Source organism: Polypterus senegalus, chromosome 7, assembly GCF_016835505.1.
Source record: "Polypterus senegalus isolate Bchr_013 chromosome 7, ASM1683550v1, whole genome shotgun sequence".
In the NCBI taxonomy this organism is placed as follows: domain Eukaryota; kingdom Metazoa; phylum Chordata; class Cladistia; order Polypteriformes; family Polypteridae; genus Polypterus; species Polypterus senegalus.
The window spans coordinates 42,245,712-42,265,800 of record NC_053160.1 but is presented as its reverse complement, the minus strand read 5'-3'; the positions used below and the strand labels follow the sequence as shown (position 1 = coordinate 42,265,800).

General features: G+C 35.8%; 1 protein-coding gene across 1 annotated transcript in view; it reads left to right on the top strand.

Moving 5' to 3' along the window:
- The window catches only part of cfap299 (cilia and flagella associated protein 299), a 358,409-nt gene that overhangs the window by 306,153 nt on the left and 32,167 nt on the right, over nt 1-20,089 (top strand). Inside the window, exon 4 of the mRNA XM_039758533.1 lies at nt 12,968-13,110. Coding sequence (XP_039614467.1) covers nt 12,968-13,110 — 143 coding nt within the window. The remainder of the gene's footprint in view (nt 1-12,967; nt 13,111-20,089) is intronic.

The following is a 20,089-nucleotide window of genomic DNA, read 5'->3' as shown; positions in this document are numbered from 1 at the left end:
GCGAGGTTCGTACAGGAAAGGCTTTGAAACGTTTCGCCGTGGCTGAGACAGCGTGTCCTTGAAGAAGTATACCGATAATTCTCTGTCCGATCAGCTGCTGCTGTGATTCACACTCAGATACAGTGATATAAATACTCCGAATGGTGCAGTGAGAGTAAGATGGAAAAAGATGATCCGCTGTGGCAACTCCTAATGGGAGGAGCTGAAAGAAGAAGAAGAAGAAGAAGAAGAAGAAGGTGCAGTGAGAGTAACAACGCTAAAGCAGTTATGGTATTTGGAATACTATGGCTATTCCCTGGACCATTATATTGTTACAAGTTAATTACAATCAGATGCGTTACACTAATAAACAATATGCGGTTAGCTTCAGTGTATTTATAAAGCTGCGTCAGGAAAATAAGGTGTAACCACACAGGAGCAGTAGCATTGCATGGCGTTTGGTGCCGCCAGTCTGCAAAAGCAAGCGGAGAACTTGCGTACGACAAGGTATGAGGTACCGTGGAAAAGTGCGTAGCTTTACGCCAAGTGTAGGTTTTATACACCGCGATTTGAACGTGGAAAAGTTCTTACGCAACATTTCTGTGCGTACGCACCGTTTATACATGAGGCCACTGGTCTTCTTTTGCTGTAATCCATCTGCTTTAAGATCTGACTTTTACATACCACTGCTATAATAAGCTGGTATTTGTGTATTTTTTGGCCTTTCTGTTAGCATGAACAAGTCTGGTCCATTCTCCTCTGACTTCTCTTTTTAACGAGGTATTTTTATTCATAGGACTGCTCACATTGGATATTTTATGTCCATTGCATCTATATGAACCATAGAGAATGCAGTTCATTGAAATGCTAGGAGGACAGCTGTTTCTGAGATGCTGGAACCACCATGTCTGCCAATAACAATGAAACCTCAATGTCAATTACGTCATGTGTCTTGCCCAATCTAATGTTTGGCCAAATAAGAACAACCTGTTGACCATGTCGGCATTCTATATACTGTATATTAGGTTGCAACCACATGATTGGCTGTTTAGAGGAGCAGTCTATTTTCATTAACAAGCAGGTGGACCTCATAAAGTGGCCACTAAATCTATGCTCTCTGTTTTATCTTAAATTTGACAGAATATTTAAAAAAATGTAGCATACAGTCTTTCTGAAACTGTGTACATGATAGTAAAACACTGAAAGACCCTTTGTTCAACATATAAGGATTCCCTGATAATTCCTTGATGTACTTTATTTATGCCTGACCAAAGAACGATAAAATTGTTTACTCAGTAAATTAATATCTGCTGACATACAGATCACGTTTCTTGTACAGTATGTCTTTAATAAATACAGCATTAAATAGTATCCCACAAACAAGAACACCTTTTCTATTTTCATATAATCAGAGGCAATACTGGACAGCTGTATACTACGTGTGTTCCTACTAATGGCCAATAATGCATGAAAATTAAGAATCAAATACTGTATATGCAAAAACAGCAGCATTCCAACAAGAGCCAAATACAAATTAGGAATGCACATCATAAACTTTGGTTTTGGACTACCTTGAAAATGCATTTTAATTAAAAAATATTTCTAAAATAATTGTGTATAAGCATATCTGAACATAAAAATTAAACTTAAATTCAGACCACATTGTACAGTATGCAGTCTTCAACTATGGTTAAGTCTTACATATTTGGAGGTTGTGCCAGGACATCTGCCTTGTGGCACACCCTATAATTATAAACGAAAAAGAACAGCCTTGTGATTATTTTTTTTTTCATTCCACACATATGCATATATAAATACAATACATATGTCCTGATAAACAACAATTTTTAACTATGCAGTTTAGATAATTGAATCCTTAAAGAGCTGAAAACTAACTTCCAATTAAGTATATACGTGGATATCCCATTTGCAAAGTAGACACACTACTCATTCTGTTTGTATATTGTTTGATGACCTCATTTGTTTGTGAAATTTTATAAGTTACTTAAAAATATTTTTTTCCAAAAATTGGCAAAATAAAATAAACCAATAAAAAAACCAAATAATTTATAAATATATCAAGAGAGTATTTCAACACTTTATTACTTTTGTACTGTATTATATATGATTTTATTTAAATAATCCACAATTAACTAAATATTGAACACTGATTAATAAATAAAATTAGAAATTATAATCAATTAAACTATTGTGAAATAGCCTATATGAAAAAACAAAAAAGTAGGAGGTACTCAGAATGTGACTTAAAAACCAGTTTACTACTTTCATGATGGTTTCATTGAGGTATATCTCTTCAAAGCCTGTAAAATGAAGACAAAAACATCTGCCAGTTTTGTGAATTATTTAGCAAATGAACATAAAAATCAAATATAATAGTAGTGATATAGGAAGATATAAATCACACTTAATCAAAAGTAATACGAGCATGCAGAATTTTGTGAAATTGACAAATAATTACATACAGTACATATATATATATATATATATCCAAGACACATTTACAGTGTATTCATATCAGTCTGGATAATTCTCCATGAAATAAGGAAAAAGAAGAATAAAAGAGTATATATATATCTGAACTTTGATTTTGACACTCCTATAAACGATGAGCAACCTAGAAAACAGACCAGTTTTGATTTTATTTATTGTTCTTAAATTCCATGAATATATATTGTGAACGCTGGCCCCAGCACAGACAGACGGACGACATATTTTGCTCCACACACTTTTATTTACAATATATATATAATATACAAAGTCACGTGCACTCACGAAACCCCAGTGTCTCTCGCACTGAATCCCCCAAAAGTCCAGGGCCCACAGTCTCTGTGCCTTTGTCCTGGCCACCTCCTGTCCTCTCTCCAGCTCTGTCCACTTCCACCCGACATCCACCAAATGACTGGAGGGAGTCGGCCCCTTAAATAATGCCCCGGATGAGCCCCAGGTGTTTCCGGCCTCTTCTCTTTAGCCACGCCCCAGCGTGGCGGAAGTGTCGGCTGCTTTCCTGGCGGCTCTCCGGGCGCCACACAAAGTCTTCCCCCCGGCACTTCCTGGTGTGGCGGAAGTGCCGGGCTCCCGGGATAATTAGGCACCGAGGCGCCGCCTGGCGGTGGCCACGGGTCCCTACAGGGCTGGGCTTCCAAGCCCTGTACCCGAGATCCCCTGCCTAACCAGGACGGACGCCCCCACTCAGTCTGGAGGAGGCACACGCCCTCCTCCGGTCTTCCAAGGCGTCCCGGCCGGGCTCCATCCCCGGCCAAAGACCACACAGGGTAAACCGGCATCGGGGCGCCGCCCGGCGGTGTCCACGGGTCCCTACAGGGCTGGGCTTCCAAGCCCTGTACCCGTGGTCCCCTACACAACCAAGACGGACGCCCCCTCGCGGTCTGGAGGAGGCACGAGCCCTCCTCTCCTCCTCCTGGGCGTCCCGGCCGGGCTCCAGCCCCGGCCGGGGACCACAATATTTAAGAATGCTATTTTTGTAAACTATTGCAGAGTTATTTGCTACCATTCATAAGAACAGTAAATAAACATTAGCAAAATCTAATACATTATGCAACAAATAATTCTTTGGTGGTTTTTTATCTTCACATGGCTTAAACCTTGGGTTTAATTTCAGCGGTGACCAACCTCTTTGTAGAGTCAAAAGATTACTCTCTTACTGTATTCAAAAAACTTCCCTCAGATGACTTGATATTGCTAAACTGGCCCAGTGTAAGAGCGTGTGTCAATATGCTGTGAAGTGTATTGGCATCCCATTAAGGGCTAGCTCATGTCTATCACAGGAAGCTTAGAACCACTTTCCACAACCTTGCTAGAAAAACACATATTTATAAAATGTATGGATGAAGCTCATTTTTATAAAGACACTTTGATATTGACCTCTTTCAAAAATCACAGTATAATTTTCTCAGATTCTAGTTTATTGCCCTCTGTATTTTTAGAAAGAAGGCCTAACACCGGTTCAAAATGTTGGAGAACCAAACTGGTAATCACAGTTTACGTAACAGAAACAAAAGTAAAGGCTGAACCACTGTCATTAACAAATAAAAGAGCTCTTTAACAAAGCGTGTTTTGCTGCACTCTGCCTTTCTCTTTCTTCTCGGGGCATTTTATATATACTTCCAAGCCCAGAAGGGTGACGCTTCGAAGGATTGTTTGGTGGTAAGGCATCCTCTTTCTGCATCTTTTGGAGCTGTAGATCGAAAAATAAAGTTGTTAGCAACAGCACCCCTCTCTTTCCATGGTGGTATCGCTTACCTTGAAGGCACCCCAGCGGACACACATGTGACAGCATAAAGGAAATTCTTAATTACATGTGTCCACAGAATAGTGAAGTAATACAATACCAACAAAAAACGCACATGCAAATAAATATGTAGTCATATACAACACCATGGTGTTTCCTTTATAACATACCTATGACAATATGTTTTCAGTAAAACTAATAAAATAAAATTAACTATTGGAAAAAAAAGTCCTTTGATGCAGTTTACTTTGTTATGTGTTTTGAAAAGGACAAACATACTCTTAAATGATCATTCATCTTGCTAAAATGATTTTTCTAGGTGATTAAATTTTAAGTCAACTTTAATTGAGCCTTTGTATTGTAAAGTTGCTGTTTCCACTGTGGACTGAGTCACATATAATCAAAGCCTATGCTAGAAAACAATTGGGGAACAGCAATTAATGTCCCACTAACTCCACCCAGTTGGGAACTGGTTTGGGCACCATTAATTGTAAGGTGCTAAAGACATCAGCTATATGACCATGTCACATACTGTAGAATGTATGAAATATACTATCCCACATTCTGTAGGAAGGACATCAGTTTGGGCTCCATTTTCTGTTAGATGTCAAAGACATCTGCTATACCACCATGCCACAGTTTTAAGACACCATTTGAGTAAAATAAATAATACCCGGAAAGTAAAATAGAAATAAAAATATGCCATCTTTTGTATAGTAATGGGATTTGTTAAACTGTACTGTGATCATTAATAATAATAATTCTTTACATTGCATGTACTTGTGTTTAATTGAATTATACTAATCCTATCAGGACAGACTCTAGCATCTGAGACTCTAACCTTGATTAAGAGGTTCAAAATCAGATTAAAGAAAGGAGGAATACAAATCTGGTCCTCACTGCTTATGGTGAGTGTTAGGAACGAGCTATTCTAGATTATTCACTTTAAGTGCAGAATATAACATGTTACATGCTGCTATTACAAAAAAATATACACATACTAAGTGACAACTCATTCAGATATATCTACTCAATTCTGAAATGGCCTAAACATGCTAATGGATTCAAAAAGGTTTTGAAAGTGACACACAGGAAGCATAGCCTATGCCACCACTAGTGTGTTATATTGACTTAATGTAGCTGTAGGTATATCATGTCTATGAATAGATTATTCCATCTGTTTCCATAGATGTTCAATTGAATTGAGATCAGATGACTATGGAGACCACTGCATTTAATTCATTGTCATGTTCTCTAGAACCATTCTAGAGCTTTCTTAGCCTTGTTACAAGAATCACTGTTCTTCTGAAAATGTTTTTTCATGCTGACATGAAGGGATACTCCTGAATGGCAATGATTTTCAGCCACTTTTTGGTGTTCATATTTTGATGTACTTATATTAAGAAACTCATTGTGTTTCACAAAAACCCAACCCACGCTATTACACTTCCATTACCTCCCCATATTGTTGACAATTAGTAGCAATGATGCATAAAGCTATGGGGATTTCACCACATTATAATCCTTTTATAAGGATAATTCAGCAAGAAACAAGATTTATCAGACTAGGCAGTGGTGTTTGTAGTCTACAGTGTGAAACATTTGTATTTCACAGTAAGTATACCTTCTTTCCCCATGATAAGGAAGAGAAAATTATACATTTGGGTTTCCTTCTATTAGTACCATTCCTGTACTCAGTTGTTGGCCAACTGTAGTCTGTCTTTTACTCTGAATCAGCTTTCTGATTCCTGTTGGACCCTTTATCCAATGCTTTGTCTCCAAGCAAAGGATAACTATATGCAAATTGTGTAATTGGAGTTGTGGCACATTCTCCATATACTATACCTGTGACTCTGCTATACTTGAAAATCCCAGCTGAACTGCCACTCGTGACCACGCTACTTTCAAAGCTGGTATGATTAGTCTACCTCATTTTATGTGGAATTAACACACTTATGATTTGATGGTATTTACACATTAAAGCTGCAACTTCTGTTAACTCCACCTGTTAATAAATACTATACCTTGAATCTGGCCATCCCATCTTAGCTTAAAATGCATCAAATATGAAAATGTCTGACTCAAAATGATGCAGGCTAGACACAGACTGATGTAAAAACATTTACTGCTGCATCAATGGACAAATATATCAATGAAAAACATGAATTTTATGGTTGAATGTGCTGTTCTTAGTTGAGTCTTTCTGGGTTCTGAATAGGTTTATTTGGTACAATCCAAATACCTCACTAAAACAGATCATATATGCATGAATTTCAAGTACGCAAGTATAGTTTAAAAGGAGAGCAGGTGTCTCCGTGATCGATTATTTTTTTGGTTTAGCGCTACTAATGTAAATTATGTATGTAGAAATTCAGCAATACATTTTTATAGCACCTCTCACCACCATAAAGTAAAATAACAAACTATTAATCTATTCAATTTCATCCCAGTTCACAGTTGAGGAGAGAATTATAAGCTATCTATAGTAAAATAGTATGTAACTGCTGAACATGAGTATAATGTGATTCATTTAACTTCTTACAAATAAAATTAATAACCTGAAACACCTTTGATTTTTGGGAGCCTGCCTTGGTAAAATCTAAAAGAGTTGCCTGTTTTTTTCATCAGATATGATTATTTCACTGTCTGTAAGGTCACTTTATCATTTACTTTTCTACCGGGCTTTTGGTGATTGGTGATGCCAGTCTTAGTGCCGAGTACTGGCAAAAGAGATTAGTTGGATGGTGGCCTTGAGTTTGACTTGCTTAAATAGCGATGGCTAAGTGTTTACAGGAGGTACAGCCACTCCACTTTTTGTTTAGCAATTGGGAACCTTTAGTCATGGAGGGCTTAAGCTCCTTCAGATAATGCAGTAATCAGCTACCACTTATAATAAAATTGGTTACTGGCATTGTGAAGAAGAAAAGAGGCTTTAAACTGTCAAAGCCATAGTTTTAAAGCTAGTATAGCAGTTTTTCATTTAAATACATTATGACGCAACAACGAAGTTTAACCTATCAAAGAATGTTTAAATACAAAATCTGTCTGACACTCAGTGGTGTATGAATAATAATTAAGTTGCCATTTAAGCATGTGGGCATTCTCTCATGTGTATACAAGCCTGAACTGAGCAACAGTGTTGCTGCCATCATTTGATGGATTGTGGCCATATTAAAATTATTTAGGTCAGTCATTCTGTGGTTATCCAACAACTGTAGCACATTTACCTTTGCTGATACATCTGTACAATGAATTGGATCCTTCAACTGTCAACAAGACCCACTGCATCAAATCTTCTAGAATGAAACCTAAAAACAACAAGGAACTACTTAAATATATTTATGTTAGATAGAATGGTGGCAGTGCAGTTGTAAGGTCTTGGAACCTCTGCAGATTTAGCTTCTTTGACCCAGGAGTTGTTTTTTCTTCTTTTCAGTCTTCCCCAGCCATCTGACCATAGCATTGGATCTAACATTAGAGATGCAAAAGCAAATCTGTAAATAAGGACTCTACTTATTCTATTACTTGTATATCTGTGTTCTTATCTCTATTTTGGGTTTGTCATTTATTCATTCTTATTTATTTCTAATTAGTTTTGTTTTTTCTTGCAACTTTTCTTCTTTGACATCTTGCAAAGCACTTTGAGCTAAATTCTTTGTATAAAAATGTGCTCTAGAAAAAGTTTTTGTTGATGTTATTTTCTATAAATTATGAGCAGTTCTTAATTATGGTGTTTCATTGTGTAGAAATGCAGCTAATAGTTTACTTCGTAAAATATGTGACTCACTAAGGAGTGCATTTGATATTCTTTGTCCGGTGTTGTATGATACCTAAGCGGCAGTTTCTTCTTGCCAAACTACAGCTAACAGTGGGATTGACACTGAAAGCAAGGTTTTCTTTTTTCCCAATTGTCCAATTTGTTCAAACACATATCTATAAATCTAACATTTATTTCTGTCTGCCTATTTGAAATATTACAAGCTACATACATTCCTGAGGCTCAATGCAGCTTTAAGCCTGATAACATATGTTAAACATATCAAGATCTGTCTTGCTTTGAGCTTTACAGATCACTTTATCTGCTCAAAACAAAACCCACATGTATATGAAGGTGTCTGTAGTTGTAGAAGCTATTTAGCCAGTGGTGAGAACAGGTGACAAGCTGAGTCAACTGATTTAATTCACCCACATTTGTCTGACATAATCTCTATAAAACCACTTAGTCAAAACACACAACAATATCAAACCAATTCTCATACACCTTTTTTTACCCGCTAGAATAAAAAAATTGGCACTGTTTTTCAAAGAATATGTACACATACAATTTGTTTATCTAGTCATTTCATTTTTGATTTATTCTATTAAAACAGGATAATAATTTTTTGTATCTCTATAATGTGTGGCTATTCTTGCACTTCATAAATTGCCTAAAACATTTTCAATATCAATAAAGCATTTTTGACTAGCCATTTTAGTACTTTCATACAGAGATAACAACACCTTTTGTAACCAACAGGGTTGCTGCCATCAAAGTATATGATCTTTTCAGGCCCTAAATTGAATATAGTGAACATATTAATCTGTTTTGCAATCCCCAAATTCTAGGGAAAAGTATGGTTTAGCCTCATAAGGCTACTGGTTAGATCACCTAGCCTGACTCTCACGAGATATGTCTGTAATGAGTGAAGGTTCTGGAAAACTTAGTGCTGCTAGAGTGGGTTCTACCGATATAGCACCAGGAGTCCCCTGCCACCCTGGAGTACTCGGAAGTGGTCATGGGGTTTTGGCTAAAAGGCCTTCCAACTCCTTCGTCAGGCAAATGTTAAGTTGTGAGGCAGTAACTGAGTAGAGCTTAAGTGACAGAAGGAAGACCAGTGGGGAGGAAAGTGACAGTTTGGCACAGACAGATTTTTATGTGTATATAGTCAGGAACTATTTGTGCTTAGGTTAGTTGTGACAGCATAGTCTTGTTATTTTGTCCTTATACTTATTTAGTCACTAAACCCTGCTATAATTCCACTTTTAACAGTAAGCCCCTTTAATTTTGCTAGTTTCGTCACTTTTGTCCATCTTTGGTGCCCAGGATTGCCTCTTGAGCACCTCTATAGTTGACACCAGCAAATGAAATGTTAAGGAAATGTACTTCTGCCAAGCAATTTTTGTTTGAAGTAATTGAAAAATTTTAAACAGGTTGTTTAGCTACCAAAACAGAAAGGGTAATTGGACTCAAACACAATGAGGTGCAATCCCAGAAAGGTCTGTATTTCAATAGACAAGCCCACAGTGCTAACTAGAGAGATGTTTTAATTGCCAGTAGAGCAAAGAGCCGTTGGAGGATTTATGTCCTGTTTGCTATAATGGTGCCGTAGAAGTAGTAGCTCAAAGGGCTGCTAAGCATAACAGTGGTTATAAAGGACTGGCAGAAAAAAATCACAGAACCCCTGTGTGCTATATGGAGAGAATGAATTGGATCTCAGAGATGTAAGGATACCTGGGACTGCAAGTAGGAGTTCTAGGGAGACTTTTAGAGGGAGTTTCAGAGGGTATTGAAACAGATGGATGTAAAAGCTGCTCTTGACCAGTGCAGTCAAGAAGTGATTTAGGTAAATGGCACAGCTAGCAGGGAGGTTATACAGCCACAACCTGGAGGGAGAAATGGGGAGAGTTTGAGAGAAGTGTGGGTGTCTCTGCCTAGGGGTTTCCTCAAGGCATCTGTTCTCTCTGAGACAGCATGGCTTGGTTCGCCTTTTAACATGTAATGGTGGCACACTGAGACATCTCCATCACAATGTCTTAAAAGTGACTCATTTATTTTTCTGTAATTATTAAAAATGTTTATTTATTTGTTAAATGTAAAAAATGAATCTGTCTATTATTGCCTTCAGAATATAACCTTTAAAGTGGCCAAATGCAAATATTGAAATGCTGCAAAAGTAGCTGCTCTCTTTCAAGCATTTTTTTTTGTAGCTTGATACACTTTATTGTTTACTTGCAGATAAAAATAATTAGGAGCATACTTAAAATTATTTAATTGAAATGATGAAAATTATAAGCATACTTAATAGGCTCTTCTGTATGAAAGTGTACAGTATCACCTTTCTAAATTTGCAGTTTCCAATTGAGGCCTTAGAAGTAGATAGAAATAAGCCAACTAAATTAACCAAATCTTTTATTAGGGAATTGATACTAAGGAATATGAAAACTCCTGGTGTGCAAGCACGGTGTTTAGGAATCACAGTATTCACATGCTTCGAATATGTTTTAATTATCACACAAACACAGTTTTTTTCCATGTATTTCTCAACCTGATTATTTCCAATACAGTGTGATTTCCTTGCAGCATCAGATACAAGGCAAGGTTCCAAAGAATCATACAACAGAATCACTTAAACTAGGTCAATTTAAGAATTAATATAAGATGCCCAACTTTGGGAAAAGAGAGGAAACTGCAGTAACTAGAAAATACCACACAGACAACTGGAGACAATACAGACTCCGCAGAGAGCAACTGGATCAGGATGCTGGACCTGTGAGCTCTAACAACTGCACCACTGGGATATGATTACTAAGTAGTAGGACTGAAAATAATTATGCAGAGCAAGTGGCTACCAAAGTTGTCATTTTATATTATTCAGCACAGTGGTGCTTAGTACAGCACAGAAGTGCACAACAGCTAGCACAGAGATAGCAGCAGAAACAACCATTTAAATCCCATTTCACTCTCAGTTTATGTGCAAGTTGCTTGTTATTGCCGTTGACCTTCTTACTGTAGTTAGGCTTCCTTGTACAGTATATCCTAAACATGCACATGTTAGATTATTTATTTGAGTAAGGCCTATTTTTTATTTTTTTAGCCCATTTTAAATTCATTTTGATGGGCTGTCTATTGCAGTTTTGGTGCCAAGAATAAGGTTTGGCTATCTACAACTCTGTAATTGAAATTGTTGTTCCAGAATGTGATCAGAAGGATTGAATTTTTTTTTCTTTTCAAATATTCACATTTTTTTAGTACGTCTTAGATTTTATTTCAGAGTCTTATTCCAGAACAAACCTACAGAGTTGTCTATGGATAAAAGAAGCCTTCCAGAAGTGTCATCTAGAAACAGGTTATTTTATGTTAAAGCAGCATTTTGCTTGTTCGTAACAGCTTGGGATGGACTTCACATTAGTTTGCACTTCCTGCCACTGATAGAACTAACAAGGGAGTTGGAACACAAGCATGTGCCTGGTCATTTTTTCCATGGTGTTTGGTTGCAACCTTTTTATGGTCTTGCACCCCTCAAGATACTTTATACAGTACATCTCAAATGGTATGAGAATAGAGTACACCGTCATGGAGAAAATAAGAGTGCCCATCTCATGAAGCAACTACTGACTCATTGTTTTTATCATTCTGTGGTAGAATACTATTTGCAGCACAGTTAAGGAAGTATACATTTCATGTTTTTTTTGTTCACTGCATTCATTAACAGGCTAATATTATAGGTGTTGTACTTCTGATGACGTAAGTCTAGTTGTTGGTGTTGTGATTTCAGACGATATAATTCTAGTTCCTTTGTCACAACACCACCTCTGTATCACATCTTGCTGCTCCTAAACTTTGTCACAGAGTTTGAATAAACGGTTGTCCTGGTAATAAATTGACTCCTTTTGTCAAGTACTTTGCTATCATTTACATTGAGGAACATTATACTTTTATTTTTACATTATTTTCCTGCACAGTCTTTTACAGATAGAGGAACCACTCCCCATCTTTACTTCTAAGAGACTCTGCCTTTATGGGTTTCTGTTTTTATACGCAATTTATGTTACTGACCTGTTGGCAATTAACATAATTAGTTGCGAGATGTTCCAACAGTTTTTTTGTTAGCATTACACAAGTTTTCCAGTCTCTTATTGCCCCATCCCAACTTTTTTAAAAAGTGTTGCTTGCATTAAATTCAAAATGGGCATAAAAAACAAATACATTTCTCAGTTTTAAAATTTGATATGTCGTTTTTGTTCTGTTTTCAATTAAATATAGAGTTCACATGATTTGAAAATCATCCCATTCTACTTTTATTTACATTTTACACAGTGTCCCAACTTTTTTGGAAACGGAGTAGTATAACACTATATGAATCTCAGAAATGTTAGTATCACTAAGTACTCTCATGTATTGAGTGTATATTTTATTTAGCTGTTCTTGAGGTGAGCATCCAGAGGTGAGTTAATTAGTTAATGGCATGTTTAGTAACCTGAGGCCTCATTTATAAAGCTTGTATACAACCAAAAAGAGGCTTGAAATGTGCGTACACAATTTTCCACAAAAACATTAGGATTTATAAAAGAAAACTTAATGGGGGAGCGTGTATATTATGGCAAGTCTGACCCAGGCATACACAACATTTCGGAGAAACTGGGAAATTGGTACGCTGTGGTAGTTTCTTTAAGCAAAGTGAGAAAAATAACAAAAAAGTTATTTAAGTACACAGTCTTAACGGAGCAACCAGGTATGTATAGTAAAATGGCTTAAAAGCATAAATGCTGAAACATAGTAAATTGAGTATCTTATTTTTGAGATTAGACAACAAATTATGACTCTAATTAAACTGTTTTTTAGTACTTTATTGACATTGGATTCTCTAAATACCTTTTAAACAAATTTTCTGTAAAGATAATTAAAAAATTGTTGATGCTCTTTTCAGTCATTTGTCTTTTTTTTTTGCTTCCTTTCAGTCAATTATTTTTCTGAGAGACAGAAATTCTCAAAAACAGGAGATATCTGGGTATATCGACTATGCTCACAGGCTCAAAACAGAAGATTTTGAACCATACTTTAGTGGAAGAAAAAAACTTTTTCCAAGACCAACAGATCTAAGGTAAAACTTCTTTAGTGAAATGTAATTTCATCAGATGTTTGAAATATTGTAATATGTAAAATCATAAATTGTGATTTCCTAGTTCCTGTCTTTTCCCATTTTCAGGATAGGTCATGTGCAATCCAGCCTCACAAAATGAATGAATGTATCATGTATTTTTAGGCAATGACATTTCTAAAAAAAAAAAACCCATAACAATTCCAATTAAACATTGTCATTATTTATGTGTTTTACAATTGGAGCATCATCACGTTTCAAAAGCCTTCTGGTTTGCAGTTCAGTAATTAAAACAAAGCATAATACAACCCTTATTAAAATCAGTTTTGCTAAATTAAAAATAAAACGTACTTGTTTGTTTCAGTTTTATTTTTTGTTCTCTCTGTCATTTTAGAGTATTTGTTGAATTGGTACCTACAACATTTCTAGACATACATTCAGTGGTCACTTTTTTAGGTACAGTTGTGGCAAAATATTTTGTGAATGACACAAGTATTGGTTTTCACAAAGTTTGCTGCTTCAGTGTTTTTAAATCTTTTTGTTAGATGGTTCTATTTTATACTGAAGTTATAATTACAAGCATTTCATAATGATTCAAATGATTTTATTGACAATTACATTAAGTTTATGCAAAGAGTCAATATTTGCAGTGTTGGTCCTTCTATTTCAAAACCCTGCAATACGCTCTGGCATGCTATCAATCAACTTCTGGGCCAAATCCTGACTGATGGCAGCCCATTTTTGCATAATCAATGCTTGGAGTTTGTCATAATTTGTGGGTTTTTGTTTGTCCACCCACTTCTTGAGGATTGACCACAAGTTCTCAGTGGGATTAAGGTCTGGGGAGTTTCCTGGCCATGGACCCAAATTTCATGTTTTTTTTTCCCGTGTCACTTAGTTATCACTTTTGCCTTATGGCACGATGCTCCGTCATGCTGGAAAAGACATTGTTTGCCACTAAACTGTTCTTGGATGGTTAGGAGAAGTTGCATTTGGAGGATGGTTTGGCACCATTCTTAATTCATGACTCGGGATCTGGGCACCACCAGTGCAGAGCTTGCTCAGGAATGGCAGCAGGCAGATATGAGTGCATTTGCACGCCAGTGAGGTGAAGACTTATGGAGGATGGCCTGGTGTCAAGAAGGGCAGCAAAGAAAAACATCTGGGACAGACAGATATCCTGCAGAAGGTACAGGGATTGGACTGCTGAGGACTGTTGGGGTTAAGTCATTTTCTCTGATGAATCTCCTTTCTGATTGTTTGGGGTATCCAGAAAAAAGATTGCCCGCATAAGAAAAGGTGAGCACTACCATCAGTCCTGTTTCATGCCAACAGTAAAGCATCCTGGCACCATTCATGTGTGGGGTTGCTTCTCAGCCAAGGGAGTGGGCTCACTCACAATTCTACCTAAGAACACAACCATGAATGAAAAATGGCACCAAAACATCTTCTGAGAGCAACTTGAGTCACTGGTTCTTTCTGTTTAACATCCAAAGTTGGGACAAAGAATGCTTGTACTGCTATATTTTATAATGGTGGCATGATGATGTCACATGTCATGCCCACATGATATCACACACCATGGCAATGTTTCTGGAGTCAGCCAGCATTGCTATAAACGATATGACTGTCTCCATGGAAATAATGCTAAAAAGGTGTTGTACATTTTTGCCACAAAATGGTGGCAAAACCAGAATAATGTTAAAAGTTAAAAAATAAATACAGTATATGTATTTCAATAATGCATAGTAAATCAATTAGGACATATTCAATTGTAAACATGAAAATTTCACTTTTATAGTATGACTAGTCAAAATAATGGATCTTTACCTTCTGCTACTCCTGTGCTCTGCCCCATTCAATTATGTTGCTCCAAGGATACAAAGTTGGATTATCAATTTTTTTATCCACTTCTGATTTGGTTTATTATTATTATTATTATTATTATTATTATTATTATTATTATAAATGCATTGGCTATGATAACATTTACTTCTGGTCCAGTTTACTTTATTTTTTCCCTTATAATCTTTTTTGTTAGGGTTACATAAACTATAGTACATTGTATAATTCTTTTCAACTTTATCTGGACTATTTATTTGATAACAAACTCTCTGAAAACACTTATTTTAAAGTGAAAAAAATGTTTTACATCACTTGCTGTTTTAATCAACATTATATTTTTTTTCAGAACCTTGCCATATATTTCTTTTATTTCATTTGCTGTTGTTGTCTTCATTGTGCTTCTACGGTTTTCTTTAAACAACTGCAGTTTTTTACTTTTTGACATCCCTTTGAAAAAACTTAACTTTACCATTTTGTTTACATTGCATCACTTTTTATTCTCGTAGTTTGACTCTTACACCTATTGCTATATTTTGCATTTACTAATATTAGCTCACTGAATAGCTCTCATACTTTCGAATGCATTCCTTTATTTCATTTTATTAAAATTTAGTCAATTAGTAACCTGAAATCTTCTCTTTTTTATGTGCAATACATTACATCCTTCATTTCTCACAATTATATGAACTTTTTTTCTCCAAATTGTTCTTTCTTCATCAACCTTTCTCCCACACTTTCATTCACATTCCTGTCACATATTGTAATTACCATATCATGTCTTGACTCATTTTTCTGCCACACCTGTCCATAGCTCATACATAAATTTCTTCTTTTCCATTCTTCATTAATATTGTTGGGCATACGCCTGGCTAATTACTATTTTCATAGGCATATGTTGTTATTATTTGGTTGCTATTCAATAAAATAATTTGTCATCTGCTTTTCCATTGCAAATTGAACTCCTATTTTTTTGTTTTTCCTTAATAATGTGAAAATTAACCTGTAGATATCATATTGTATCTCTTGACTTGTTCATTATCAGAACTCCCACAAAATTTTCAATTTTTTGATCATAGTGGCTGTGTTGTTTCCTTCGTAAGTTACTGATGTCCCAACGTGAATTGCTATTTTTTCACTGAATTTCATATTTTTTTCACTTTGAAATAACACTCATCTTCTCTGTCTACCATTAAAGCAGCTTCTGTAGTTAGAAATGCTTCTACTAATATAGTCTCATTTGATATTCCTTATTTTGTTCAGTTCACTTACAATGATTCTAGGGAAATATTCTTATCATCAATCCACACGCTGCAAAGAGAAAAGATTCAGCTCAATGTTTTTATATGCTGAAAGATCTGTGAAAGCAAATGTTAAGTGAAATTACAGATCAGCTATTATTTTATCTTAAATGCATATATAAAGGACACCATAGTAATTTGGTGGCTAACACTACCACCTCATTAACTCTAAACTGAGTGCCCAGTTGTTATTGAGTATTGCAAAGTACTGGCACCATATCCAGGGTTATTATCCATCTTGTGCCAGAATAGTCTCCAGTCCTTCATGATCCTGACTTGGATCAATTGAGCTTAATATTCTCCTACCTGGTTAAGTCAATTCAGGGTTTTAGGGAAGCAGAGTCTATACCAACATAACATAACATGACATTATATTCTCATACCCACTTAAAGGACAAAGCCTGGTTTGGCAACAGCAGACATAAGGAAAGAGACCTAATTAGGGTAGCAGCCCATTGGAGGGCCCACTCAAGCACACTCCCACACCCACATTCACACATAGTCAAATTTTAATTACCCTTTAGTTTAATCTGTACATCTTTGGGGTTATGAAAATAAGAAGAACATTACAAACTATCAAGGATGATGACTAGATGCAGGACACTAGATGAATATGGCAAAAGTGCTAACCACTTCATCACTGTTCTACCCTTAGTTAAGTATGTTATTCAATATGTTGTGAGAACCTGCAGTGAAATGCGCATAATATTCAATACTTTAGAATCCAAAAGTTAAAAAGGAGAAATATTAGTAGCTAAAGCTGTGTATAGAATATTGATAGACTAACTCAACTTTTCTGACAAAATTAATAAAAAAAAAATGCTGGAGATATTACAAACTGAATAGGAAGTTGTTTATGTCTCATACTATGCTGGTTTATTGTTGTTTAAATCCATACATATATTACTACTTTACATATTTCATAGATATGAATTGATTCCAGTAGTAATAGGATTCAAGATAGTTTCCACAGTGTGGAGTCAAAATCCAGAGTAAAATATTTAATTATTATTAGGTGCTCATTTTCTTAGGAGGAAAATTTGTTCTTAGGAGTTTTATATAGTGTAATAAAATAATCAACAGATGTTGAAGTGTTGGGGAACAACTGGGACCCCATTTAATGCAAAAGAAATTAAACGAAATGTCCAACGAAAGATTGCAAATGTTAGATGTCCTCTGGTGCCCTCTTGGGCTAAATTGAGCTTGTTCTCTGCTGCAGAGCTCTGTTCTCTTTAGTATCTGGTAGGGAATGAGCGCTTACTTCAATGCCCTTTGCTCTTTAAATAGCCCATGGGGAGGAACAGACAGGATCTCTGGGAAAGAACCGGACGTGATGTCAGAATGTGCTGAAAAAGATGATGCTGGTAGTTGTTCTATTGTGTTTACCTTAGTAGAATCATGGAGATGTCCCCAGTACATTTAAAATGTCACAGTAATAAATGTACAGTTCAATAATCAATGTTTAATCCATTCTAGCTAAGAAACTTCAGAACAGAGTGAGTCATAAAAAATAGATTAAATATAGATGTGTAATAAAAGAGCTACTGTATATCACAATGACAAGACTTTTGAATAGATTTTATAAAATCACCAAACTGCATGTGCAGTTATAAATCTAGAATAAATATAACATAAAAATATCAGTGAAGGGTCTTGAAAGAGAAACAAATCTAAGAAAGCTAAGGCAATGAAAAGTGAAAAGCAGGAAGGAACCCCCTTTGTAGTTAGGAGGCTGTAGGGTGATGAATGGACATAGAGTATTTGGAAACAAATAAAAGTCAGAGAAAATGAGAAAAGCAAACTGAGGACAGGACAGTAAATTAGATTAGCAGAAGGGCAGAAGTATGTTATCTTAATTTTAGTCAAAGTGTTATTGTACAAAGTAAAAAAAAGAAATTTTTAAAAAATCAATGAAGAAATAATATAAAAAATGTAATTAGATGATTGAATGAAAGCAATAAATAAACATATGGGAAAAATACATGTACAGTAAGGTCCATTAGTATTTGGACAGTGATACAACTTCCATAACTTTGGCTTTATGTGCCACTGCAATGGAGTTGAAATGAAGCAGTCAAGATGTGATTGGAGTGTAGACTTGTAGTTTTAATTTAAGGCATTTAACAGAAACATTGCATGCACCATTTAGAAAGGACAGCTGAATTTTTTGCAGTCCAGTGGCTCAAACTTATTTGGACAAACTAACATAATCATGAATATAATGATCATTTTCAATACTCTTGGTTAAAAGTCCTTTCTAGTGAATGACTGCCTGAGGTCTGGCCGTGGCCTTCTCCAAATGTTAGGTTTCCACCCTGCTGATGTTTTACCAGGCTGATGCTTTACTGCTGCTGCCTTCAGGTGCTGCTTGTTCATTGGACTTACTGCCTTCAGTTTTGTCTTCAACAAGTGAAATGCATGTCCAATGGGGTTGAGGTCAGTAACCCTGTAAACTTCAGAAATCATTCTAAACTTTTGCCAACAGTCGTATTATCAATAAACTAAGTGGCACATTTCCATTGACAGTTATTCATGCGCATGCCATAACACTGCTTCCACCATGTTTCACAGATGATGTGGTCCACTGCAGATCATGATCCATTCCTTCTCTTCTCTATCCGTCATTCTTGTACATATTAATCTTAATTTCATTTGTCCAAAGAAAACTGTTCCAAAACTGAACTAGTTGTTTAAAAAATATTTTCTGACAAAGCCTAATCTGTCCTTCCTATGCTTGAGAATTACCAATAGTTTGCACCTTGTAGTAAACCTTTTGTATTTAATTTCGTGAAGTTCTCTGTTGACTGTAGACTTTGACAATGATAGGTCTACCTCCCAGATGGTGTTCGTGGTTTGGCTAAATATAATGAATTTGTTTTTCTTCACCAAGGAAAGAGTTCTGTGATCATTCAGCACAGTTGTCTAACATGGTTGTCCAGGCCTTCTGGCGTTACTGAGCTCACCAGTGCATACCTTCTCTTTAACAATGTACCAAAAGGTTTATTTGACCTCTCCGTGTGTTTCTGCACTCTCTCCAAAGGGTTTGGTTTTTTTCTCTGCTTAATGATGGCCTGTTTTTATTTGCGTGGGCAGCTCTTTGGACCTCATGTTGAGAGTTGACAGAGTGTAATATACCCGTTCTTACCATCTGATGTATAGTTACTTAGATCAGCCTTATCACCCTTTTTATATAATGGGACAGTGTTTGCTAAATCCCAGTCTATATCAACTTTCACATTGCTCAGTGATTTTTAAATAAAATGTGTAAAAGGTTTGTATATGTATTCACTAACATTCTTAAGTACTTAAGATAAATGTTATGTGGTTCCAGCAATTTTTTTGATTTCGGACTTTCTAACCTTGACAACACTTCTTTTTCTACAATTCCTAAATCACTGAGTACCCTCTTAATAGCCCATGTTACTACTCACAGATTATTAGCTTTTTCCCATGTGACAACCTCAGAAAAATGGGAATTTACAGCACAAAAACACACATAATCTAACTGATCTGCATTTCAGCTTCAACTTGATCACAAGGTAATTGTCTCTGTTTTACTGTAAAACTCATTGTTTTTCTATATATTACATATTAATCTCTTAATTTTATTTTTAAATACAAAAGCTTGAATGTTAGTCACCGTGAGCCTCCATCTAATATAGGCAGTACTTGACAACACAAGTCATCATATGACCTCATAAACAACATGGCGATAGTCATACAAAGATCATTATAAAATTATGGCAGCCATTCAAAAAACAAACAACAAAAAAATATCATTGCCACACAACAATGAAAAATATAAATTTAAGAAAATTAGAAAGACTGTTAGCCAAGAT